Here is a 27,829-nt window from a genome sequence, read left to right on the forward strand (position 1 = left end):
CTTGAAGCTAGACTTTTGTATAATGGCTTACTGCACCATAAAGCTTTCTGTTCAAGCTAAGCAGCTTCCCATGAGGGGCCAGTGTACTGGGAGGAGTCTGCCACAGGATATGTTAAAGCTATGCAGGTTTGACTGAAGGGCCTATGTAGCAGGAGAAGTCTGGCAAAAGGTGTGTTTTTCTCCGTGTTTCCATTAACTTGTTCATGTTTATACACTGAATATGCTCGACTAGCTATGAAAAAGGACACGGCTTGATTCACGTGGGCTGGGCTGGGGATGTTCCCTTCATTGCAAGGTTACCCTTGGCTTCTTTCCCTGGGAACTATTTTGAAACAGCGGCAGTGCCAAAGGTGGCTCTGAAGGAGTAAGGATTAGCACACGTAACAGCTATTAAAGACAGCCCACCAAACAGACGTAGAAGCGACAATGCACTCTCCACAAAACATTTTCTTTATATAAACACATCTCTTTCCTTCTGGACATTTCCTGTCTCAGCAACAAAATGGCAGCTTGAGGAGGGTGTCCAGCCTCAAGGTATCAGGAAAGAAGTGACCATAATCAAAAGCACAGAAGACTTGGCAAAAGTGTTGTCACGCATGCAAGACGTAGCACTGTTGTGATGGCCTCCGGTGGCTCCTGCGCCAGGGGCGATGTTAGCTGCTTCTGGAACATGCTTCAGCCAGAGTTTGGTTGGCATCGGCACTTCTGGCTTCTGATCATATTTGCTTCTTTCCATTTGACGGATGAAATCACTGTACAGCTCCCTGCACATCTCCCGCGCCACTTGCGTCACCACCCTGGCTTCCACCTCATCTGCCGTTTGGTTTCCGGTGGGCTTTATGTAATAGTTTGTGGTGGCATTCTCACAATCACTCGCAAAGACATCCTTCGTAACAGGGTGGCTGTAGTTTGGGTAGAAAACGGGACTGGTAAAACGATCGCGGTTTTCGCTCCACCATCGCTCCTCATCGCTGTCATTGAAATGCAGGTACATGTTAGACATGGAGCTGCCCAATCGGTCTTTCGCCACAGCGCCTGTTATCGCTTCTTCCGCCACAGGCTTCATTTCCGGCTTGGCCGGCATAGGCCCCTCTGGCCTACTCCCTGGGCGTCTGAAGTCACCTCCTGCGTGGCTAGAGTAGGTACGATATTGCTCTATGCACATTTCGCGCACCACATGCGTCACAACCCTGGTTTCCATCTCATCTGCCGTTTGGTTTCCGCTGGGCTCCGTATACTCGCTCACCGTGATATTTGTGCAATCTCTCACAAAGATATCCTGCGGAACAGGCTGGTTGTACTGTGGGTAGTAAACCTGGTCGGAGTAACGGTTGCGGTTTTCATACCACCACCGCTCGTCATCATGGTTGTTAAAGTGAAAATTGACATTGGACATGGCGCGGCCTAAGAGGTAGCCACCCACAGCTCCTGCTGCAGCTCCCGCCAGAGCCGATCCTGCCATATGTTTCATATTGGGCTTGGGTGGCTTAGGCTTCCATGGCTTACTGTCATATTTGCCCCAGCTGCCTCCTTCTCCATACCTCGGGTAACCAGGGTTTTGTGGAAAGCCAGGATTTTGTTGGGGATAGCCAGGGTTGTGTGGGTTACCAGGATTGTTTGGAGGGTATCCAGGGTTTTGTGGCGGATAACCAGGATTGTGTGGGTTGCCAGGATTGTGGTGAGGGTAACCTGGGTTTTGTGGAGGATAACCAGGGTTGTGTGGGTTGCCAGGATTGTGGGGAGGGTAACCTGGGTTTTGTGGTGGATAGACAGGGTTGCCAGGGTTTTGTGGTGGGTATCCAGGATTTTGTGGAGGAGGGTTGCCAGGATTGCGTGGGGGGTAGGCAGGGTTTTGTGGAGGGTAAGCAGGGTTTTGTGGTGGATAGACAGGGTTGCCAGGGTTTTGTGGTGGGTATGCAGGATTTTGTGGAGGAGGGTTGCCAGGATTGTGTGGGGGGTAAGCAGGGTTTTGTGGTGGGTAAGCAGGGTTACCAGGGTTTTGTGGTGGATAGGCAGGGTTTTGTGGAGGAGGGTTGCCAGGATTGCTTGGGGGCTTACCAGGGTTTTGTGGTGGGTAAGCAGGGTTATATGGAGGAGGGTTGCCAGGATTGCTTGGGGGCTTACCAGGGTTTTGTGGTGGGTAAGCAGGGTTATATGGAGGAGGGTTGCCAGGATTGCTTGGGGGCTTACCAGGATTTACTGGGGGATAAACAGGGTTGTGTTGTGGGGGAGCAGGATTGTGTACAGGTTGGTTGTGTACAGGTTTGACAGGTCGCTGTACAGGTTTGACAGGTCGCTGTACAGGTTTGCTAGGTCGATGTTCCACAGGTTTGCTAGGTCGATGTTCCACAGGTTTGCTAGGTCGATGATGTTCCACAGGCTTGCTAGGTCGATGATGTGAAGGCTTGCTAGGCTTTCTACTACTTCTACTGGATGAGCTTTTTCCCGAAACCGAGACAATGACATCCGTCTGCAGAAGAATAAAGAGAATTGCTATCGCGCAGGTCAGCAAGTACTTCCCCATAATGGCTATTCTGTAAAACAAAGTAAAGGAATCAAGTGTTTTTTTAAGGGGGAAAAAGAGACAGGGAGGATATAACACAAAATGCAGAATATATAATTGCAGGTAGATGGTGGTGATATTTCCAAAATGATTCTCTCTCACATTATATGTTGAGCAGGCTTTGGATGTGCCAATAATGTGAATCTGACAACTGTCCAACAAGAGGAGAGACTGTAACCCTATGGAAGATCACACGCTTTGAATGTAGAAGGACCATGGGTCAAATCCTGGCATCTCCAGGTAGGACTGGAAAGGACCCTGTTTGAGTGCAGACAATCCTGAGCCTGAGGTACCAATACTCTGATGGGGTATTAGGCAACTTTCTGTGTTCCTAAGTTGATGCCTGAACCAGCTGACAAAAGTCTATACAACTTGCAAGGCAGGTTTTTTGGGGGGGCAGGGAATATAAAACAGCCCAGGTGTTTAAGTACTTGACTTACAGGACACAATTACATCAGGCAGAAGTCAGAAGGTAGCTATATATAAGCAGCAAACTTCTCACTTTCATGCCAGTTAGGAGCTCTTAAAAATTGTGCCACTTTCTTTGATGAATAATTCCGAGTCACTTGAAAACTTGACCATTCCTGCATCAATAGCCCATTGAAAACCACCGACTTGCCAATCTGGTGTTTTCCAACACTACTGCATATACCAAAATATATACCATAGTAAATCCTCTCCCCAAAGTCATCCAGCTCAATCTATCTCCCAGTTATAGAAATTCCTGTTGAAGCTGTAGCAGAATTTTATTTTAGAAAAACACCACATTATAACTGTGATAGTCAGTACATAGATCCCAAAGTTTCGCAAAATTTGAGTGCATACTCATATGAACCACTATGGATTATAGTGCAAATGATTAAGTGTGTTGGCAAAAAGGCAGCTCTGGCGATCAAATGGATCAAGTATCTCAAACTCACTACCCTCTATCTCTCAGTTAGAAGCACGCTGTGAAACGAGGTCCTTTTACAGAATTGCAAATGCATCCACAGACAGGGGAACCAAAATATAATAATAAAAAAAGTTGAACCCATTGGACAATCAAGGCTTGGTAAATAAAGTATAACAGAGATACCTTAAGCACGTGCAAAGTGCATTTCCCTTACCCCTGAGCAATCACAATATGCCCACCCATATTTGTATTGGAAAGACGCGTGCTCGCCTTAGAAATTAAGCACTGGAGAATCCTCTCAAGGGGAAAAAATACAGTTACAGACTCTAATGCTCAGAAAGACCAAAGCCCCCTGCTTTGAGGCAGTGTGTTTTAGCGTACACACAAAGCTCCATTCCTCTTCTCCTTCCAACCTTTTAAATTGTTCCAAAGGCTTTGGGGCCAGTGCCAACGGGCTGCTGCAGTTTGGCCTTTCCCACAGATTCACCATAATCAGCTTACACTTTTCCGGCATGCAAAGTGGGATTTTCCAAGTCCTAGCCAAGCCTAGGGGGAAAGTGCTGTTGCAATCAGGCCCTGCTGTGGGCTTGCCATGGGCATCAGGCCCCTGTGTGGACGGGATGCTGGGCTGCATGTGCCTTTGGTCTGATCCTGCAGCCAAGCTCTTCTGATTTTCTCAACTGCAAGTTGCAATGAGATGCACGCAATCACTGTTGGCCACAGCAGGTTCACAGCTTTGCTTCACATCTACAGTGGTACCTTGATTCTCAAACGTCTTGGTAGAGAGGCAGTGTGGTTAAGAGCAGTAGACTCGTAATCTGAGGAACCGGGTTTGCGTCTCTGCTCCTCCACATACAGTTGCTGGGTGACCTTGGGCTCAGTGGCGTAGCGTGGGGGGTGCAGGGGGCCGGCCGCACCAGGCGCAACATCTGGGGGGCGTGCGCTCGCACTCGCAGCTCTCTGCCCCTACTAAAATCCACAGGTTAGGGGACGCAAATTACTTGCCTTGCCCCGGGTGCTGACAACCCACGCTACGCCACTGCTTGGGCCAGTCACACTTCTCTGAAGTCTCTCAGCCCCACTCACCTCACAGAATGTTTGTTGTGGGGGAGGAAGGGAAAGGAGAATGTTAGCCACTTTGAGACTCCTTAGGGTAGTGATAAAGCGGGATATAAAATCCAAACTCTTCTTCTTCTTCTATTCAAACAACTTGGAACCCGAACACTGCAAACCTGGAAGTGTTCCGGTTTGCGAATTTTTTTCGGAAGCCGAACATGCTCCATTTTGAGTGTTACGCTTCCAATTTGAGTGCTACACTTCCGTTTTGAGTGTTACACTGAGGTCTGTCTGTTTTTGCTATTTATTTTGCATTTTTGTGGCTGGCTTTTTGTTTTGTTTTTGGGACTGTGTGGAACCCAGTTCAGCTACTGATTGATTAATTGATTGATTGACTGACTGCTGTAGATTGCTTATTGCTTTCATTTTATGGATCAAGGGTCTTGTTAAATAGTAAAATTCATATTAAATTGCTGTTTTAGGGGTTGTTTTTCAAAGTCTAGAACGGATTAATCCATTTTGCATTACTTTCTATGGGAAAGCACGCCTTGGTTTTGGAACGCTTTGGTTTTGGAACAGACTTCCGGAATAGATTAAGTTTGAGAACCAAGGTACCACTGCATTATTATTTAGCATGATTTGGAGGAATCCTTTATTGCTTTGTTCAGAGCCCACAAGCTGATTCAGAATCAGCACATTTGCCAGGGGCCTGTATCCCGCAAGAGCCCAGGAAGTTCTGTCTCCATTGAAGGCATTGGTCCAAAGAAAAAGCCTAGCATATCAGCTTGAATTTCCATGAGGGCGAGTTGGAAGCCAATTCAACTCAACATCCTCCCATTAGACCTTTCCACACACTTTGTCATGGGTTTGACTAGCTCAGGCTAGTTAGAAGGCTGGAGGCGACTTGCAGTTCCTTGGAATCATCCTTGCAATTCCTTGGAATGAATTCCATGGAATCATCCACAGCCCGTCTCTGATTTGGAGCCTAATTTATGTTCTGGGTTAATCATCGCTTGCCATATTGAGCCATAACAGGAATGTCAAGGGCAAAGTGAAGACAAAGTGGCCCTCCTTCTATGGGCAAGGAAGATAAGACAGTGCTGTGGGGTTTTATTCTAGACAGCAGGGTGTCCCTGTATCATCTTGGTATTCCAACTTCCACTCAGAGTAGCTGTCAGAAAGAGCTTGTTTTGATTGCATAATGTTCCCTCCTTCCTATGCACTGTTGCTCTCAATCCGCTGCTTATCCCGGTCCCTCACCCCCCTTTCTTTTCACTTGCACCCTCCTAACAATGGGGACACTGTATTCCACTAAAAGCTCCTCCAGGATTGCCAGCAGGGCAGATATTCTGTTTTCTGGTCATGCCTCCGCTTGTTGATGAGAGTCATCCATTCTTGGTAAACACGTGCTGGGCCTGTATGGGATGGAAGGGAGGGCCTTTGGCACTTAGCACTAAAGAAGTGTCTAAACTGGAGCAGAGGCAAACAAGTTTACCTTCCCGTGGGCTGTGGATTGTTCCAAGGAATTGCAAGTCGCCTCCAGCGTTCTAACTAGCCTGAGCTAGTCAAACCCAAGGTCTAATGGGAGGTCGTTGAGTTGAATTGGCTTCCAACTCGCCTTCATGGAAATTCAAGCTGATATGCTAGGCTTTTTGTTTGAGTTCTGGAATTTGATTGAGTTCTGGAATTTAGAATTGACCGGGGCTGTTGATACAATTTCTCCTAACTGCCCTCTTCCACTGTCCTTCATTTTCTAGGGAAGCTGACGGAGATGAGCCTATTGGGACAACGGTTAGCAGAGGCACTGGGTTGTCACCAAGATGGAGTGGGGCTGACACTCGTTGCACACATGTAACACCATACATGGTGTGCATTGCACCCATATGATGGTGCATGCATGATACAAGGAGCTGAGCACTTGGGAGAAGCTGGCCACTGGACCTGTGGTGCATGTCAGATGGGTACAATGTGTGTAGGACCAATTGAAGATGGAGAGGGCCAAGGTGTCTTTGGCCTCATAAAGTTGGCATGCCTGGTGGTTAGAGTGCAAGTGATCGAAAACTTGGCCTGAATCTGACTGGCTATGACTCATAACTCATCTGAGATTCTATTCTTTGATGATACCAGTGGCAAATAAATCTTATTTATTCACCAGCATGGTGCCTGCAGAGAGTGTTGACCAGTAGAAAAGCATTTTACTGGAAAGCATGGAGGGAACAATTTACAAAAAAACCCCAAAATGTGAATTAATATGCCTCTTTTTTTAGAGATGGGGAAACTCACCATTCCCCAGCAAGATTAGGGCATTAATTGTGAACAACAGCCACAACCTAATGCTCAACTCCAGCCACCCTCACGTGTCCTACTTTTACCCCTCAGCCATACAACTGACCACAAATCCACAGAATCCCATTGAATGGACACACCTTTCCAACAAACGACCAGCTCATAACCACCCAAACCATCTGTGCAAGCCAAACTTGTTTAAAGTACTCAAAACATGCAAAAGAAGAACCTGCAACAGGAGTTTCTAGACCAACTGCAAGATGTATACTCAGCCCTGCCCACACTCTGTAGAAACCTGACTCTTGTTTACTCTTCTGAGATTTTGGAGGAACCATAGAATAAACCTGCCAGAAGCACCTCCGTGCTGAGTTTAGCAGCAAGATCCATGAGGTCTGCTTGTCACTGTTATATAAACATGAACACTAATAGATGATATGTACAATACAGATATGGCAGAAGTCTGGCTTTTGCTCAAATAACTGAATTGCTTTTTAGCCAAGGAGAAGAAACTCCACCCAGCTCTCCAGATGAAAACCGTAGATTAGATCGCTCACAATCCGAGAGCAGGGTTTTCCAAGTGGCAAATATGGCTTGCAAGGTTACATATGGCCTTTGTTACATATCTTTAAGCACCAGGCAAAAAAACATTCATCTTCTCCCAAGCCTTTGGCAAATTAAACAATCTATGGCCTTTTAAACTGGTGGGTATTGTTTTTCTTTGTTACTATGTGATGTGTTTTTCTGTTTTTATATTGTGAACCACCCCTGGATCCTTGGATAAAGGGCAGCATCAAAATTTAATAAATAATACTAAAATAAAAATTTAGGCTTGCACAGGTGAAGTGGATGGAAGTGCCCTGTTGCCCTAGTGCGATGAACCAGCTTTTTGCAATTATGTAAGTTACATGGGAATGCAAGAAAAATGGGTGGATGAACTAAGGATTAATGTGAAGACATGTGAATCCCCTGCAGGCAAATCAGGCCAAATTCTTACCCTGTGCTATAACCACCATGTAAAAGAAACCAGAATGAATGTTCATTAAGGACTGGACATAATCTAACCATCACGTAAGTTTTGTGCAAACACATCAAGATGAATGTTGTGTATAAACAAGTCATTTATTGTGATGTGTGGGGATTTTTATTTTATTTTCTAAGTTAAACTTGATACCTAAAAGGGTGAACGAAACCCTAGATTTACGGATTGCCAACCTTCTTGAGTCCATGGGCAAAGCGCGACCTGCGTGCAACAGCGCTCTATCCACTTGTGATTCCTAGCATACTGCCTCTGACTGTGGAGGGACAACATATAGCCATGAGGGTTAGTAGCCACTGACAACCTGATACTCCATGAATTTGTCGGATCCTATTTGAAAGCGTGGCGCTGTGGGTTAAACCACAGAGCCTAGGACTTGCCGATCAGAAGGTCGGCGGTTCGAATCCCCACAATGGGGTGAGCTCCCGTTGCTCGGTCCCAGCTCCTGCCAACCTAGCAGCTCGAAAGCACGTCAAAGTGCAAGTAGATAAATAGGTACCGCTCCGGCGGGAAGGTAAACGGCATTTCTGTGCACTGCTCTGGTTCGCCAGAAGCGGCTTAGTCATGCTGGCCACATGACCCGGAAGCTGTATGCCAGCTCCCTCAGCCAATAAAGTGAGATGAGCACTGCAACCCCAGAGTCAGCCACAACCGGACCTAATGGTCAGGGGTCCCTTTACCTTTACCTATTTGAAAGCTATCAAAGGAGGTGACCATCACTGCCTCTGTGGGAGCAAATCCCATAGTTTAGCTATACGTATGGCATGTTGGGGCGGATGGCTCTGTTAATTTTAGTTCTCTCCGTTTCTCATTTGTCTTTTCTCTGTTCTGGATTTTCCAAAATTCAGCTTCGTTGAATGTCCACAAATCCTAGTGGCGTGAGAGAGGGAGAAAAACATTTATCTGTTCCCTTTCTCCGCTCCTTATGCCATTTTATGCACCTCTGTCATGAGGAGAGAGGTGATGAGGGAGAAACCCAAGCAAAAGGGGTCTGCAGCAGATCAGCTCCCCAGACAGCCACACCATAAAATATTACCTAATCGGTTTAGCCTCCCAGTTCCCCAAAATCATGTTGTCTCCTCCACTGTCTAAAATTAGATTGCAGGCACCTCAGGGTTCATTTTGACTTTGTTTGTTGCTTATGTTGCTCTGGAAATTGCATCAGTAGAGCTAGATTAATAATAGCATTTCCATCTAATTCTGCACTTAGGTTTGGAAGCAAAATGGAGCCACCAAAAAATAAATAAAAATAAAGTGCTTCTATAGAGAATAGATCTTCCCAGGTGTCCACAAGTGTATTAGTTTGTAAAAATCAAAGAAGAAGAGATTTTAGGAGAAACACACGTACCACAACAGCCTGACAAGGACCTTCCAGGACCTATTGAATGTTGACAGCAGTAGAGGCACAGCCTGTTGAGGATGGCAGATGAAAATGAAAATGATTATCAGTTTTCCTTAACAACGTACAGTGAGTGTTCAGTTGGTTGAAATTTGCAGAGGTTCCCTACCTTTTGGAAAGCCAAGAAACTGTCATAAAACCAAAAGAAGAAAAATGTGATGCTCAGAACTCTTCCTCCAAAGCAGGGGTAGGCAACCTAAGGCCCGGGGGTCGGATGTGGCCCAATCGCCTTCTCAATCCAGCCCGCGGACGTTCCAGGAATCAGCGTGTTTTTACATGAGTAGAATGTGTGCTTTTATTTAAAATGCATCTCTGGGTTATTTGTGGGGCATAGGAATTCATTCATTTACCCCAAAAAAATAGAGTCCGGCCCCACACAAGGTCTGAGGGACGGTGGACTGGCCCATGACTGAAAAAGTTTGCTGACCCCGGCTCTAAAGCAAGCAGAACACCTACGCACCCCACCCCACAAGAAAGCAGGGAGGCAGGCAGCACACAAACCACCAAGAACATCCCCTCCCCCAAAAAACTTATTTAAAAAATGGGGAGGGGCAGAGGGCCATGATAATTGCGGGTGCCATGGTGACCACCAGTGCCATACTAGGGGGGAGGCATAATTAAAGGGTTGCCCACCAGGAAATAAAAAAACTCCCACCATCCTTCTGCATAATCTGGTGAGTCTTTGAAACTTTCTTATAAACCTCCCATGTGCCACTTGCACCCAATAAAGTAGTAAGTTTCAGTAGTAAAGGTAAAGGGACCCCTGACCATTAGGTCCAGTCGTGACCGACTCTGGGGTTGCGGCGCTCATCTCGCTTTACGGGCCAAGGGAGCCGTCATACAGCTTCCTGGTCATGTGGCCAGCATGACTAAGCCGCTTCTGGCGAACCAGAGCAGCACACAGAAACACCGTTTACCTTCCCGCCAGAGCGGTACCTATTTATCTACTTGCACTTTGACGTGCTTTTGAACTGCTTGGTTGGCAGGAGCAGGGACCGAGCAACGGGAGCTCACCCCATCGCGGGGATTCGAACTGCTGACCTTCTGATCGGCAAGTCCTAGGCTCTGTGGTTTAACCCACAGCGCCACCCGCGTCCCTAAGGGCTGGTAATCGACTCCAAAACTGATCCCATTAACACTTCATAGCAGAGCAAGGGAAGGTTTCATGAGGATGGTAGAGGAAAAAAGGGCGTCTATTTATCCTCTTGGAACTCTTCCCACCATCAGCAGCAACACCAACCCAAATGGTGCCTTCTGTCTGAGGCTGGCTGGAGATCATCCAGGAACACTCCTCTTAGGAGGTGGCAATGCACTGCACCATTTTGTTGCAGCCAGCCACACTTGTTATTGTATCAATAACTCCACAGGCAGAGAAGAAATGCATTGAGACAGAAACCAGGAGAGCAAGCGCAGTGGCGGAGCTTCATGCTCTGGTACCAGGGGCTGAGAGCAAGCGGGGGCGTGGCTGACGCATGTCCCGGCAGCGTGGCATGCTGCCCACAGGGGCAGGGTGCCCAGCGTGGGGGGGGGCAGCCACGATGGCACCCCACCGGGATCGTGGTGCCGGGGGCTGTGCGCTCCCCCCGCCCCCCTCTTCCTCCGCCAGTGAGCAAGCGTTATCCTGTAAAGAATTGTTCTGGGAGGATCAACAAGTTTGTTGGCGCTGTATTGATCCATAGATAACCTGTAGATCCCAAGAGTCTGCACACGGCCTTCTTTCTTCCTAGCCATTGGCTAATGTTCTGGCCTGTTAATGCTTTGTAGCTGTGGTTACTGGCTGAGATTAAGATATATACAGTGGTATCTTTGGATATGGGGCAGCTAGACTGGTGACTGGGAGCGGCTGCCAAAACCACATAACACCAGTCTTGAAAGTCCTACATTGGCTCCCAGTACGTTTCCGAGCACAATTCAAAGTGTTGGTGCTGACCTTTAAAGCCCTAAACGGCCTCGGTCCAGTATACCTGAAGGAGCGTCTCCACCCCCATCGTTCTGCCCAGACACTGAGGTCCAGCACCAAGGGCCTTCTGGTGGTTCCCTCGCTGCCAGAAGCCAAATTACAGGGAACCCGGCAGAGGGCCTTCTCGGCAGTGGCACCCGCCCTGTGGAACGCCCTCCCACCAGATGTCAAAGAGAAAAATAACTACCAGACTTTTAGAATACATCAGAAGGCAGCCCTGTTTAGGGAAGCTTTTAATGTTTAATAGACTATTGTATTTTAATATTTTGCTGGAAGCCATCCAGAGTGGCTGGGGAAACCCAGCTAGATGGGTGGGGTAGAAATAATAAATTATTATTATTATTATTATTATTATTATTATTATTATTATACAAACTCTTCTGGATCCGGATGCGAACTTTGCCCCAAGATGTGAGTGGAAATCGTGTGCCAGAGGTGGCACCTCATGTTAAGAACAGTTTCAGGATAAGAACGGACCTCCTGAACAAATTAAGTTCATAACCAGAGGTACCACTGTAGTTCCTAAGAGCTAAGATGACAATCAAGCAGGGAATTATAGAAGCTCATTTTGCATAATCTGGAGACAGATTGTTGGGCGGTGGGGATGGTGAAGGTATGGTGAATATATTGTAAGGTAAATGCATCAAATATAAACTGTGTCTAGAAGCAATGCAAGCATGCCATTGAATACAACCCCACACTGGTGCCCTAATTGCGTAGCACAAAATTGGTGGAAAAGCAGTAAGATTTGGCGTGTAATAACAGTGCAGAGGGGTGGGGTCAATTTCCTCCCATTTGTACAAAACCAGGATTAATCTAATCAAATTTTCCTGAAACTATTTGGAATGTGTGTGCATGCAGGCGTGTATTGTATATCTCAAAATGGTGGGAAAATAAAATGTGTAGAATTCTGCTCTTTCCCCTGAGTTTAGAAGCAGCTACAAAGGCAGGTTTTATTAAAAAACCAAACTGAAGGAACCTTGTGGTCATGTTTATATGTCATGCTCTATCTTATCTTCCATTTTTTCCTTGATATAAAAGGAGATCCTCTTTGCTGAGAAGTCTCTACAATCCGACATTGTTTGAGAAATTTCTTGCACCCCATATATGCTATCATTTTGGGATATGTTTATAACGGCTGGTGACGACAACAAGGATTTAAACATCCTGTCCACAGCTGCCTTAAAAGCTTTGTAAATGCAGAGCGCTCAAAGAATAAACCCCTAGACGGTTTATCTGTTGCGTTATGCAATGAAATACGACCGCCTCAAACTGCAAACCAAGGGGAAATCCTTTTGCCTCCATTGCTCATTTAGATGCTCTGAGATCATTAGGCAACCCGGCACTCTGATCCTAACATAAACGGACACCCTTGCAAATAATGTCTCTATTCAGAGCAGCTTAAAAATAAAAGGAAATTGGCAGACATGTCTACGATTTATGCAACACAGCAGCTGCAAGGAGTCAATTTAATTTAATGAAGCAGATTTAATAAATATGAACATTCAGGACCTATAGAATGACAGCAGAATGTTGAAGAAAACCACAGCGTCTAGAATATTGGCCTCTTATGCTGCTGACAACTGAACTGTAAGTATCTAAGTGGTAGAAATCAAGAGTAGCCAGGATGTAACTGAGCAGCTGTAAGCCCTGTAAATTCATTTTAAAAGATGAAACAACTTACCCTTATTTGGACTGTTTGGACGAGCTTTTCAAATACCCTCTTCTTTTGTACGTCTGGTCTCTCTGTGTGTCCGGAAATCTATGCGTCTCTCAAAATAAGTAGCAGTAGGTGGGGCGTGCTGAACGCCTAACAAGAACAGTTGTTTTTCTTGGGAGAGACGTCACTTGAGAGCAGCCTCTGAGTCAGCCCCCCCTTCTACCAGTAAACGCATTAGGAAATTAGACTTTCTGGATGGTGGGAGGGAGCAGGGGAGCAGAAACCTCCCCAGTCTGACTCAGGCTTCAGGAAAAAGTTGTGCATTCAGAACTGGCTTCTAACTTTCAAACATGAAGTTGAACAAGGTACATATTTTCTAGCAGGATTTTAAAACTAGGACTATATTCCATGCAGTGTGTGATCACTGATTGTGGACATCAAAATCTTTTTTGCGCTCTTATCAGCTTCTGGTAGAATTCTACCCTTTTTCAGATTGATTCAGCCTCTATTTAAAAATGGATGTTTTCTCCCCTCTGCTGGTAAGTTTTAATGCAGAAGCGTGTTTCAGTACAGTAGGGAGAATGTTTGCCGCTGACCACTGTCAAAACATGCCATTGGTGGTCCTTAGGATATTTTATTCCATGAGCTCTCAAAACATTTTCCTCTGGGCCACACACTCAGAATAAAGATTTGCTTGTGCCACACCGATTTTCTAATTGATAATGAATAACATTGGAAAACAAAAAGAAACAACAACTAGCAGTGCTTGATTTATAACATAGAACACAAATTTATATTGTTTAAATGTTTCTTTGATTGTTGTCGAATCTTCCCTTGCCATCCTCTCCTCCCACATGCTCTGAGAATTACAGTTCTGAAGCAAAATGGGCAGAAGCCATTCTAAGTATGGGCCTGTTTTTAGTCAACAAGTGAAATCACCACTGTGATTGGTGGGTAGGGAATGAATATACTGTATTTGTCCATTTCAGTTCCTTTTGGTTTCTCAGTTTTTTCAGTCTTAAATCCAGTCCCCCACATTACTGTAGTAGAGCTTTGGGGCGGTGGGGGGGGGGGGGAGAATCTTCATGAATTTTTGTCAGCATTTTTGTGTGCAATTTTCCAAGGAAACATGTTATGTACTGAGTTGAATAGGATCCAAAATGCAGCAGTCTGATTGGTCCTAGAACAATAGGATCCAAAATGCAGCAGTCTGATTGGTCCTAGAACAATGCAGCAGTATGATTGGTCTGCAGGAGCCACCCAATCCAGCTCCAGGTGGAAGTGAATCCACAACCTGATTGGCCTACAGGAGAATTCCGGAATTAGCCAATCACGTGCAGCCCATTGTGTAAATAATGAATATAAGGTAGATACTTTGGGGAAACTTTTATTCCTCCTCACCACTATGAGCTAAATAAAGAGCATGAAATCCACTATCGACTCTGAGTATATTTCAAAACACATCTTTGTATGCATTTTTGGATAATATATATTTGTGCAATCAGTTTTTCCCAGGGAAAGGTGGTGTATTTGCAGATGAAGAATGTGAACAGTAGCAAGTAATTTCTGAAGTGCCCTGTCTCCCACACAGGAGTGGTTTAGAATGTTCAGATCCTGAGCAACTTTGCTAGCTGTCGCCCATTCCTTCTGGTATGGTGCAAAAACTTCTGGCAGCAATCACATCTCTCTCACCACACTTGCAAGCTAAAATAATTGTTTCCTTCCTGCATAAGCTTATAGTGGTTGACACATAAAAGTGTATGACAGAGCTAACAGCTCTGAATGGCATTGGTATAGTTGAGTCTAACCTTCCACTGTGCATTATAACTGAACCATTCAGATTTCATTTAGGTTATGGCCTTAGATCTTACAATAGTCTTGAAAAACCTTTAGTGTTTTCTCAAAATAAATTTCTTGATTTTTCACTATTAGCAGTACATTGTCAGCAATAAAGGCTGGCCTTACATATGTTGGTTCCTATTCAAAGACCTTCATTCTCTTAGCTAGATCTTACATTCTCTACCAATGACTCTATCATAGTATTGAACAACCAGGGGGATAATGGACATCCCTGTATTGCTACTCTAGACTGCCTTTTTTATCTTCTGCTGTCTACATATACAGTAGCAACTGGATTCCTCTATATTAACTTAACCCAAATAACAAAAGTAGGTCCCAGTCCCAGTTCTGCTTAATTTGAACCTGTTATTCCCAGTTGACTCAGTCAAATGCCTTTTCAGCAGCAATAAATACTAAGCCAAGTGGATCCTGTTTATTATTACAGGCAACTCCTGATTTACGCGGGTCCAACTGACATGCAACTGCGACTGCATGCACTGTGCCAAATCCAGAAGTGACTTTAAAAATGGCCCTCAAAGAGCCCAGAATGGGCAAAAAGACACAAAAACAGTGCCTAGCAATCCCACGATACTTTGCAAGTGCAATCCCAGAAGCCCTTGCACTGACCGTTGAGGCTGACCATTGTGGCTGGACTTTCCAGACTGATAATGCTTTCCTTTTTCCCATTTATTTTTTATTTGCATTTTCAAAAACAGGAACAGAGCATATTTAACCCCCTCCCCTCCTCCTGTCCCACTTACAACTTTGTACAAAATACAGCATGTATACATATACCATATAACTTCCCTTCCACCCTTTTCCTGGTTCCTTTGCTTTTCTACTACTCCGCATAATCCACATCTTTTTAATCATCCAACTTGTTACCTATTAAAAACTCTATCTATTTCAATTCCGCTGGATTTCCGTGAGACCTGCTAAGCTATGTACCGGTATTTGTTTTTAAAATATTCGATAAACATTTTCCCTTCCTCCTTGTATTCCTTATCTTTTTCTCTTATCCTGTTCGTCAAATCAGCCAGTTCAGCATATTCAAATATTTTATACTGCCATTCTTCCTTATTGGGTACTATACTAGTTCTCCACTTTTGTGTCAATAAGGTTCTAGCTGCAGTGGTGACGTATAGTAATAAACCCTTTTGGTTTTGGGGGGACCTTCGTTGTTACCATTCCTAATAGAAAAATCTCAGGTGTTTTAGGGAAAGTTTTTTTAAAATATCTTTTTTAATTCATTTTATATAATTTCCCAACATTCCTTAATTATTTTACAGGACCACCACATGTGAAAAAAGAACCCTCATTTTCATTACACTTCCAACATATACCTTTTTCTTTTTTATACATTTTTGCCAATCTGGTGAGTGTTAAATACAGATAATGCTTTCCAATGCTCTTTAAAAAACAAAACTTTGACATTTAAGTTCCAGCTTTAACTGACATATTTTGGTAGCCCATTAACTCATGTTCATTCTGCTCATTAAAAAAAAATATGAACTAATGTTTCCCAAATGACTTTGTGGTTCTAAAGTTTCTAATTACTTTAAAAACATATAAACATTTAAAACATTTTTTAAATAGCACTTAACAGTAATATCTGGGATTCTAGTTGCTTTTACAGGTTTTTAGCCACTTTTACATGGCGCTGTGGTCTAAACCACTGAGTCTCTTGGGCTTGCTGATCAGAAGGTCAGCTGTTTCAATCTGAACGACAGTGGTGAGTTCAATTTGTCTGTCCCAGCTTCTGCCAACCTAGCAGTTCGAAAGCATACCAGCGCAAGTAGATAAATAGGTATTGCTGTGGCGGGAAGGTAAATGGCATTTCCGTGCGCTCTGGTTTCTGTCACGGTGTCCTGTTGCACCAGAAGTGGTTTAGTCATGCTGGCCATATGACCCGGAAAGCTGTCTGTGGACAAATGCTGGCTCCCTCGGCCTGAACGCGAGATGAGCATGCAACCCCATAGCCGCCTTTGACTGAACTTAACCATCCAGAGGTCCTTTGGCTTTTTTTGCATGTAAAGGTAAAGATACCCCTGACCATTAAGTCCAGTCACAAACGACTCCGGGGTTATGACGCTCATCTCGCTCTATAGGCTGAGGGAGCTGGCGTTTATCCGCAGACAGCTTCTGGGTCATGTGACCAGTGCCACCTGTGTCCCGTCTTTCTTTTTACCTTAAGGTCCATAAATAGCAACACCCTAGAGGTCCTGGGCTCTAAGAAAGTCAGATTAGCCTCAACCAGAGCCAGGGCCTTTTTAACACTGGCTCCAGCCTGGTGGGACGCTCTGTCTCATGAGACCAGGGCCCTGCAGGATCTGATTTCTTTCCGCAGGGCCTGTAAGACAGAGTTGTTCCGCCTGGCCTTTGGCTTGGAATCAATTTGATTCCCTCCCCCTCTTTCTTTTTTCCTTTCTCCTTCTGTGTTGGAACTCCTATTTGGGGACTTCCCTGGCTTTTTTCTGGCCCATGTAGGACCAGTATGGATAGTTAGCCTTGATGAAGACTTGACGTTTTTATCCCCCAAAAATTTTTTGATTGAGTTTCCACTGAAATGAGGCTGCATTTTAATGGTTTAATGTTGTATTTTAATCTTGTTTTTTAAGCAGTATTTCAACCAATTGTTTTTATATTTGGTGTTAGCCTCCCTGAGCCTGGTCTTGGCTGGGGAGGGCGGGGTATAAATAAAATTTATTATTATTATTATTATTATTATTATTATTATTATTACATGTAAAAGTAGCTAAAAACAAGCAAAAGGTCTTTAGAAGTATGTCTGTAGGAGGGGAAATATTATATAGAAAAGGCACTAAGTATCATGAAGATTAGGGACGCAGGTGGCGCTGTGGGTTAAACCACAGAGCCTAGGACTTGCCGATCAGGAGGTCGGCGGTTCGAATCCCCACAACGGAGTGAGCTCCCGTTGCTCGGTCCCAGCTCCTGCCCACCCGCCAGTTCGAAAGCACGTCAAAATGCAAGTAGATAAATAGGTACCGCTCCGGCGGGAAGGAAAACGGCGTTTCCGTGTGCTGCTCTGGTTCGCCAGAAGCGGCTTAGTCATGCTGGCCACATGACCCGGAAGCTGTACGCCAGCTTCCCTTAAAGATTGTTTCCTTTTAAGGGGGTTCCCTTAAAGATTTAAAATGCGTTCTGAATTTTCCCAACATTGTACGTTCCTTTATGTTAGGGCCTCTCTGCACTTGCCACTTACAGTCATATAGTTGCTTGCTTGACCTGACATTTTTAAGAATGAATTTGCTGCCGATGATCTGCCCCGTTGGCCTCATGCTGCTGTTATCAGAGAATGAGCAGAGGTGTCGCGTGCAGGGTTGGGGGGGGGGGTTGTCAAAGATCTGTTACTATTTTTGCAGCGTGGTTTGTGCCAACTGGAGCCAGTCATAGTGAAAGGAACTGAGTCATCCACAGATAATTTGCTCCTAGGATCACTCTGGAGAAGGTGTGTGCGGAGAACACTTAATTGTTCTGTAGGCTTCAAAGCTAAGCATTTAGGAACACTGAAAACACACAAGGTGCTTCAATTTCAAGAGCAGGGTGTGCAAGTTCTGTTGTGTACTAGGGAACATTGGGGGGGGGGCGCGGGACCACAACTTAAGTCACTCTGAAAGAAGATACAGTCATACCTCATGTTACAGACGCTTCAGGTTACGTGTTTTGGGGTTGCGGACGGCAGGAAACCTGGAAGTAACGGAATGGGTTACTTCCGATGTTTGCTGCTCGCGCATGCGCAGATTGCACCAGTGCAGACATCCAAGGTTCCACTGTATTGGGCCCACATATGTGTACAGAAAATAGCAGAAATAGATCTACATCGATTGTTGCAATGCATCCTTCACTTCCCCAGAATGGCTGGAGAAACCCAACCAGATGGGAGGAGTATTTATTATTATTATTATTATTATTATTATTATTATTATTATTATTATTATTATTTTCTTGTTGTTGTTGTTCAATGTGTGGCCCATGGTGGCCCACTTTTTTTTGAAAAATTGGCTGTTCTACACCCAAGTGTTCATAGGAGACCAGCTTTTTTCAGCCGGTCCATATCACCCCCTGGTGTTCAGAGTGCTTATTACAGTGAAATGTGAACCCAATGGGATTTATTCCCAGCTAAGTGCATATCAGATTGCACCCTTAAACATTTCAAAAATATTGATAGCTTCTTTAACTGAACTGTTTGGAGTTGCAAGATTTAATTAAATACTTTGATTCCACATGATTAATGGACACCAAACACATTCAGCAAATATTTTTTTTTCCTCTGCTGATTATACGTATTCTGCTGTTCTAGACCTTTGTACTTGAAAACAGTATTTCTGCCAACATCATGTATCAAAGGACAGGTTTCTCAAATATGCACAGCTCTCCTTTCTCAATTATTCCTTGACTGCTTTGAAGTCAGTATGTGAACAGAATTTGTGGGAAGAAATTGATAAAAATGGTCCACAAAACAATTCTATTCAGTCTCAGCCTCTATTATAGAAAACTTGATGAAAATTGTTCATAAATGGTTCCTCCCTCAGTGTTGGAAGTACAGGGATCAATCAGTTAGTAACCTAAGGGTTAATTCTGTTTACATTCAGCCAACTGAAGTGGGGGTGAAGGTGTTGCCTAGCAACCACTCAGAATGACATGATCCTTGCTGGGATAACTTGTACTCTGATTGGCTCTCTATTTCTGAGAGGGTTTCTCCACTGTATGAGTAGCTATATGTTGCCCTGCTGTATACAAGGCCTGAACTGCTAAGAAAGACAAAACCTCATATTATCTACTGTTTTTGTTCAGTTTACCCAATAAAGTATGATCAATTTCTTTTCTCTCTGGACTCGTTCTGCTTTATTCAAGTCACCCTGTTAACAATCAGTTTGATATGGGCACTGAAAACAAGCCTCCAGGCCCAGAATGTGCTCACAAAGAACCCCCATTTTTGAATTCTAACTGTGTGCCTTTTGCACTGGATCTTGCGGTTCTACTAAAAAATATCCCCCCAAAATAAGGTAGATCCAGGAAGGCTGAAGTCTGTCTGCCCTTGCTCCAATAATTACCAGATTAATCTGAGTTATGTAGAATTTTACCAGATCCATAGCTGTCAACCGTCCCTTATTTGGCAGGAAAATCCCTGATCCCAGCGCCGTGTCCCGCTGCTGTCCTTTACAGATGATGTCCCTTAAATTTCCCGGGTTTCATGCTCTCTCTTTTTTTTATAATATTTTTATTGATTTTTCCAACACATATTAAACACAATACAATACATTATACAGAGACAAACAAACACATAAACACACACAAATATAATTTCAAAACCTTCTTTTCATAAACCTTACTTCTCCGACTTCCCCATACCTCTCCTTTCTGCATCCCTATTTCCAAATTTCTTTCAGCAAATCCTCACTTAATTTAACTAATTACTCTTTTTCTCCCTTCTCTCTTACCTAATCATTTACAGCTGTAATCCTCTTTTTTCTCTAACCTCGACATTTTAGCACTCATTAATTTTATAATCATTCTTAAGATACACTTTAAATTTCTTCCAGTCTTCCTCCACCGTCTCTTTTCCTTGGTCACGGATTCTGCCAGTCATCTCGGCCAGTCCCATGTAGTCGATCACCTTCGTCTGCCATTCTTCCAGAGTGGGTAGTTCTTATGTCTTCCAATACTTTGCTATTAGTACCCTTGCTGCTGTGGTAGCATACATAAAAAAAGTCCTATCTCTCTTTGGCACCAATTGGCCGACCATGCCCAGGAGAAAAGCCTCTGGTTTCTTATCCCGGGTTTCATGCTCACCCGGCTCGGGAGGGAAGCAGCGGCTGGGCATCCTCCACCACAAGAGAGAGCGCGTGCACGAGCTGCCGCATCTCTGTCTCTCCCTTTTCCCCCCTCAGGGGCGCGTCGTGAGGAGACGGGTGACAGCGGGTGGGCAGGCAGCCCCTCTCTTGCGAGACTTCCGCTGCGCTGCCAGGGGAAGCCGGAGGTGGCAGCGGCAGTGGCGGCTGAGGAGGCGGCCTGAGGGGGGAGGAAGAGGAGGGGATGGGGAGAGACGCAGAAGGGCAGTGCTTCAGCGGCCGCTGCAGCGCTGCAACCACCTCATGCCGGCCTCGCGGGCAGCGTGGGCGAGAGTCTCTCTCTCTCCCTCCCCCCCTCTCTCTCGGATGGGGAAGAGCCAATGGAACTCCTCGCACCAGGACGACGGCAGCCCCGACGTGCTGCTTAGCATCCCCTCCGACCAGTGCAGCATCTCAATGTAGTGATTTCCCCCTCTGCATCCCTTTCATAACTCTATTTTTATAAATCATTTGTCCATCCATAGTTCAATTTTTTTCTGTCAATCCTACCAATGTATGTAACTCTTTACAATAGCTTTTCAACTAAATTATAAACTTTCCCCATTCTTTATTAAAGAGGTCCTCTTTCTGGTTTCTAATTCTGCCTGTAAGCTTTGTCATCTCGACGTCGTTCATCAGTTTTGTCTGCCACTCTTCTTTGGTGGGAATTGTAGACCCTTAGGATCATCTAGTCCAACCCCCTGCAAAACACAGTCAGTCGCAGCAAAAGCAGCCTGGCTCCATCAGTGCCGGATGTATGTATAAGCTCAGCAAAATCCCTTATTTGGGCTGCTCATCCCTTATTTTCAAGGCTGCTGGTCCCTTATTTTCAAATCTGTAAGTTGTCAGCTATGACCAGATCCCTACATGGAAACATCGCAAAAACAATGGGAAGAAGCTGTCACTCAGTAGTAGAGCCACGGCCTTGCATGCAGAAGACCTCAGCTTCGATCCCCAGCATCTTTGGGTAGGGCTGATAGAGAATCCATTCTGAAATCCTATAGTGTGGCTGCCAGTCAGTGTAGACAACACAGACCTAGATGGAGCAACGGCCTGACTCCTGATAAGGCAGCTTCTTGTGTTCCAAAGATATATGGGGCGGGCAATGTTTTTATCAGTACTGCCAGTGTTCCTATTTCAGCAGCCACAGCCAGTGCTGGTCCTCTGCCTTCTGCTTCCATCCTATTTTTAGAATGAACTATGCAATCTGTACTAGGGAGAAGCTAACAGGGAAAGTAACACAAGTTTTGCTTGGAGCCTGTGGTCAGCTAGTGAGGCTTTTGGTGGTTGTTTTGTTTCTTTCTTTTTTTTCCTTTTTCCACAGTAGGGGAGCGACCCCTGGGGAAAGTTTCCTGATGCATTTAGAACAGTGGCGGCAAAGTTGAGAGATGGTGTATGCTCAGGCACAAAGGATTGGCTAAACTTGACACTGAAGGTTACCCCTCCTGCTGCTATATATTCTGAGAAGCACAGGCTTTTTGAGCTTAGAGACACCTGCTCTTCAAAAAGAACAGAGCCTCAGAGAAGCCTACCAGAAACCATCTACAGAAGAGTAAGTTAGTCCCATGTTTGCTAAGGGTGCCTTCAGATTGTCACTGCTTCGTGGGAGGGATTCAAGAGCATACTGTAAATTTAGGTTTGCACCGTTAAGGTGAGTTAAAGCGCTCTGTTCCCCTAGCACAACAAATCCACTTTTAAAAACAAGGCTTGGACTTTTTGCAGTTGGGAACTGGCAGGGAAAGGGTGGGATAAATGAATGATTAACGGGAAGCAAATCAGGATGGATGCAGGATGCATGCTCCTTTGTCATATGCCCTTCCTGCAAATAAATCAGGATGAATGCTTAATAAAACCGTATAATTTAACCTCTGCATAAGCTTTGTGCATGTGAATCAGGGCAAATGCTCAACAAATGCAGTCAGTTGTCTGGAGGAGCCCTGAATCTTTGCACTGTTTAGAAGTCATTCTTTTGTATTACAGTTCAGGATCATGCCAGTCCATTTTTATTTACTTTTCATATGTTTAGATTCAGGATGCCAGACACAAAGTCAGCTAACGATCTCATAGGATCCTAATGAGCAATGGAGGCAAACAGAATAGCCTTGGCTTCTGCCTGTGGGAGCCACATTTCATTTGATAATGGAACAGATAAGCCACCTGTTAAGTTTCACCTATGAGGTCTTGGCTATAACACGGGGAAAGTTTTTAAATGGTTGCAAGTGCACATTAAAAAAAGAAAAAGATCCTTAATAAAAGGCGAAAGATTTATACGATCTGAAGAGAAACGAGAGACAAGACTCTTTACAATATATATCCTGAAAATATTATTTTTTTCAACTTAAAACTGTTTTTATTCAATTGAGTAGTTTCAGATTCCTTTTTTGGTTTATAGTCCTGTTTAGACTACTCCAAAACAAAGTTTAACAATGTAAAAGTAAGACAAGGTAGCAGAAATAGAAACTAACATAGACAAAGATAAACTACAAGTGAACAAATGTAGAACGCTGAAATTCCTTTGCTTAGACATTAAAGGTGGAACGGTTTTTACCCGTAACAAATATTATGATGATTAAATTGATGATTAAATGCAGATCTGAATAAAAATATGTAAAACCACAGTGAACTTAAAATTCTGAATCTCTTTCCCAGTTTTGACTAATAATTCTAGCTGCAGTGAGAGGATATATCATGATTTTGTCTATTGCTTGCTAAATTTAATGATTTAACATGCCAAAATAACATGGCTAATGGATCTAATGGTAATATAAAGTGTTTTTTCTGGGGGTACCTAATGGGTATGCAGTAGCAATACCTCCCCCCCCCACACACACCCCAGTGTTAAAAGTGTGGCACTTACTGTGACAACCTTATGGTGGGTCCTAGCACCCTTTTTTTCTTTTTTTTTTTAAAGGAAAGGAAAAAGCACTGGTAGTTTATCCAGTCATACCTTGCAGGTTGATCAACAGTTGTTCCAGTACTTCATACATAATGGGTAGGCATTTCCAGTAATGTGAGCTATATCATTCAAGCAGAATTACACCAGTAATTGTCATTAAACCCCTACATAAATCCGATTTCATCTCAGGGCAGAATATTCTAAACATTTTTTGCATAGGGAGTACAAGCAGAAGGTTTGTATAGAATCCAAGCGATTTTGGAAAACAAGGCATAATCTTGATCTTAGAGCTTCTCCGCAGAGAGGAATTAAAGCAAACCAATTTGAACTGTACTATAAGAATAACTGAGCTACCAAAATGCTGGCTGACAAAATTCCTTTTGCTTGGATTTATACAACATCCACCCCCATGGAAGGATGAGTCACAATAAATTTGGACAGTCTCCTTAGATTAATCCTAATCTTCCGAAAATAAGACTTGCTTAACTTTATTATTTTACTGCCAATTGTATGCTTAGGTACCAGTGTGGAAGACTTCCTTATTTAAGTCTTCAAGAAACACATTTCTGATGCATTTACACTGAGGTGTCGCCATATTGCACAAAGTGTTCTATATTTTCATCCCAACCTTCCTTCAAGGAGGTGGTTCACCCCAAACACACAAACACATTTTTATCTCCACAACAACCCTGTGAGGTAAGTTTTACTAAGAGATGGTGAATTTGCCAAGACCAAATTATAAGTGTTTATTTGAACATGGATTTCCACAGTCCTGGTCCAATATTCTAAATGCTAGACTACAAACTGTCCAAATTAAAACTTAAAATATTTCCTGTTGTATTCTCACCTACTACCTATGATTTCCCACCCCCACGCCCCATTACAGCATTATTCCTTTCGGGAGCACAGCAATTAACCAGTTCATCACCATCAGTTTCTTAGGATCAACAGTCCAAAATAAACCGAAACAGAATGCAAAAAAAGTGTAACCACAGCTCAGCTATATAGAAAATAGCCAATAACCTCAGGCAGAGATGGTGGAGAAATTTGATTCAGTTCGGATTTAAAGGTGAACCTTCCTAATTTCCACTTTTTGAAACAATACGCAAAGCAAAACACAGCCATCCTTTGAAATTTGAATCCTCTGAATTTTGCAATGCTGTTCTCCGGTCAAGTAACACGTACAAAAATAAATAGTGAAAATAACATCAAAGTGCATTATATTAGAGAAAACTGCTTTGCAAGAAGGTTTATGTTATGCAGAATTGCATAGATAAAGGTGTATATTAGAATAAATATTCACTAAAATTGCACTGGCAAGAGGCCCCGTCATCATTGCAACCTGCCTTTCCATCTGCCTCTTGAGTGAGAACAAGGAGCAATGAATGCCATTGTCTGCTTGCTCAATGAGTCTCTACCTAGCAAGCAAACTGGGTGGTAGCCATGAGGAGGAAGAAAAGCAGCTGCAGCAGTGAGGGATTTGCATTTGAAAGAGAAACTACCTACCGTATTTTTTGCTCTATAAGACTCACTTTTTCCCTCCTAAAAAGTAAGGGGAAATGTGTGTGCGTCTTATGGAGCGAATGCAGGCTGCGCAGCTATCACAGGAGCCAGAACAGAAAGAGGGATTGCTACTTTCACTGCGCAACGATCCCTCTTGCTGTTCTGGCTTCTGAGATTCAGAATATATTTTTTTTCTTGTTTTCCTCCTCCAAAAACTAGGTGCGTCTTGTGGTCTGGTGCGTCTTATAGAGCGAAAAATACGGTAATTTGCACTTCTCAAGTGCATGCAGAAGGTCTCAGGTTCAATCCTCAACAGTTCCAGGTAGCACTGGGAAAGAACTCTGCCTGAAACCCATAGAACCACTGCCAAGTCAGTGCAGACAGTATTTATTTATTTATTTATTTATTTATTATTTTTAGTGGTGGAGAAATAGGAACAACAATGCATATGTGGTGGAGGTGTGAGGAAATGAAGAAATTTAGTAGTACATGAAGAACTAAAAAAGATGTTGAAAATATAAATAACAAAGAAACCAGAGACATATCTCCTTGGATTGATAGATGAAGAGATACCACAGAGGGGGGATGAATTTTTCTATATGCAAGTACAGTTGCTAGAATAGTGATTGCTGCTAGGTGGAAGTCACAAACTATACCCACAAAGGAGGAATGGATTTGTAAACTAAATGAATATTTAATTTTGGCAAAATAAGAAATCAGTCGAATCAAAAATGAAAAAAAGAGTGGAAATGCTTTGATGAATATATGGCAAAATATTGTGCAAAAAAGATATGCTAATATGCCTAGATTAAAATGTGAAGTACTGGATGGAAGAAAAAATAGTAAGGAAAGATAATAAGAATATATAGATGATTTGAGAAGATTATGGAATCCAAAGATTACTGTAAATTGTATAATGTGGAGGAAATTGAGTGGGGGTGGAAGGAAGTGGGAGGAAGGAGAAAAGAATAATATGATGAACTGAGGAAATATAAATGTAAATGTATGGGGGGATGGGGAAGAAATGGTGTTGGCTTTGGTACATCTGTATTGTAATGTAATATGTCAATGCAGACAGTATTGAGCTAGATGTTCATACCCGGAGAACATATTGCCCAACACTCTGCAAAATCTAGAGCTGGCAGCTGCGCATTCACTCTGCTGCCTAGTTCAGCCGTGGCTGCTGCTTCCTATTTGTTGATCTGACGCTAATGGAGCAAACCTCTTTTCTCCTTTCCAAGACGTTACGATGCAGAGAAAACTGGCGGCAGCCGTCCTCTTTGCAGCCCTGTGCATTTGTCTCTGCCGGAAAGTGGGCGTCTCCCCATCTAAGCGGAACAAGAAGCCATACACCAAGCGGCCCAGCAGGACCACCTCGCCTGTCCAGAAATACCTGTGCCACGGGGGTCAGATGATTGACGGTGTGGAACTGCAGCCGAACGACACCGACTATTACAGGGATAATTGGAAGGATTTTCCAGACGGACTCTATTACCCCAACTGTTCCTTGTATCGAGAGCCTAACGTAAGCAAAGAAGCCCTGGTTGGCGAGTGTGTCAGTTTTGTAACGCCTTCAACCAAGTTGAACCTGTCTCTAGGAAAGGATGCAAATGACCCCAAGCAGAGAGTGATGTGGTTCGTGATTAACTACTTGTGTGCCAACGAAACATGCAGTCAGCCGTGTCCGCAGCGCTCCAACGCTGGAGCTCTCCATTTTTCCAGTCAAGCCCTGATTATTGGCCTGCTTGGTCACTCTGTTCTTTCCACAAAATAAAGTTGCAGGGTCCAAGCTCCTGATATGGAAGATAGAGCTGTGTAGTTCCCTCTCCCCACCCCAGTCCAGATCTAGCACTTTGGATCGTCCCCAATCTGAGCTGGGCTGACCCAAGGCTAACCCAGATACAGGTCTGGAATCACTCCAGGGTGGGGAGTCCTAATGCTTAATTAGGGTTTCAAGTCCTTGAAACATTGCGTCTCCTCCCGCCTGTGCCGCCGCGTTAATGAGATTTTTAAAACCCTAATTTAAAAATATGATCTGTAGGGAGCTGGGAGAAGGAGGAGACACTGTGTCTCCTCCATCCTCCAACCGCAGTGCAGAGAAGCTTCTGCACATCAGCTGATGAGTGGAGGTTTCATTGCAGTTGGGAGCTGCTCCACAGGGAATGTGCTAGAAGAGCAGAGCTTGGAGAGGCCGCCAGCCTCGCCTCCTTTCCTACAACTGTCTGTCTGCCCTGCCTTTTGACAGCCCTGAATCACTCCAGCTGGACCGACATGAGGCAATCCAGGGCTGTCCCAACAGCCAACCTAACCAAAGCCCAGATCCCCCAGAATTGGCATGATATGGTTCAGGACCTGGGCTTTGACCGGTTCTGTTGCTCAGCCCTTTTTGTTGTTTAGTTGTTTAGTCGTGTCTGACTCTTCGTGACCCCATGGACCAGAGCACGCCAGGCACTCCTGTCTTCCACTGCCTCCCGCAGTTTGGTCAAACTCATGTTAGTAGCTTCAAGAACACTGTCCAACCATCTCGTCCTCTGTCGTCCCCTTCTCCTTGTGCCCTCAATCTTTCCCAACATCAGGATCTTTTCTAGGGAGCCTTCTTTTCTCATGAGGTGGCCAAAGTCTTGGAGCCTCAGCTTTAGGATCTGTGCTTCTGTGCTTCCAGTGAGCCTTCAGGGCTGATTTCCTACAGAATGGATAGGTTTGATCTTCTTGCAGTCCATGGGACTCTCAAGAGTCTCCTCCAGCACCATAATTCAAAATTATTAATTGCTCAGCCCTAGTAGAAACCAAAGAGGAAACAAGCAGGGCGCAAAGGCTTCTGATAACCTTGCCATTTTCCATGCTTGAATTTCTACTGCGTCAGGCGCACCACTTATATTAGTTGTAG

General features: G+C 44.2%; 2 protein-coding genes across 3 annotated transcripts; one reads left to right on the forward strand and one right to left on the reverse strand.

Annotated features, from left to right (window-relative positions):
* Positions 1-432: 432 nt before the first annotated feature.
* Positions 433-13,036, reverse strand: LOC309331204 (uncharacterized protein). Its single transcript, XM_081843286.1, has 2 exons — positions 12,877-13,036; positions 433-2,534 (listed from the first exon to the last, which is right to left on the reverse strand). The coding sequence occupies exon 2, from the start codon at positions 2,522-2,524 to the stop codon at positions 530-532; it is 1,995 nt and encodes a 664-aa protein (XP_081699412.1). The 5' UTR covers positions 2,525-2,534; positions 12,877-13,036; the 3' UTR covers positions 433-529.
* PRND (prion like protein doppel) lies at positions 11,584-27,561 on the forward strand. Of its 2 annotated transcripts, XM_081843392.1 has the most exons (3): positions 11,584-12,782; positions 21,868-22,095; positions 26,184-27,560. In XM_081843392.1, exon 3 carries the CDS (start codon positions 26,192-26,194, stop codon positions 26,714-26,716), a length of 525 nt encoding a protein of 174 aa, XP_081699518.1. In that variant the 5' UTR covers positions 11,584-12,782; positions 21,868-22,095; positions 26,184-26,191; the 3' UTR covers positions 26,717-27,560. The 2 variants fall into 2 exon arrangements, with proteins under 2 accessions (XP_081699518.1, XP_081699519.1); XM_081843393.1 differs by lacking the exon at positions 21,868-22,095 and having other exon boundaries at positions 26,184-27,561.
* Positions 27,562-27,829: the final 268 nt, after the last annotated feature.

This window comes from Podarcis erhardii (genome assembly GCF_964252035.2).
Source record: "Podarcis erhardii genome assembly, chromosome: 16".
NCBI classification, from domain to species: Eukaryota; Metazoa; Chordata; class Lepidosauria; order Squamata; family Lacertidae; genus Podarcis; species Podarcis erhardii.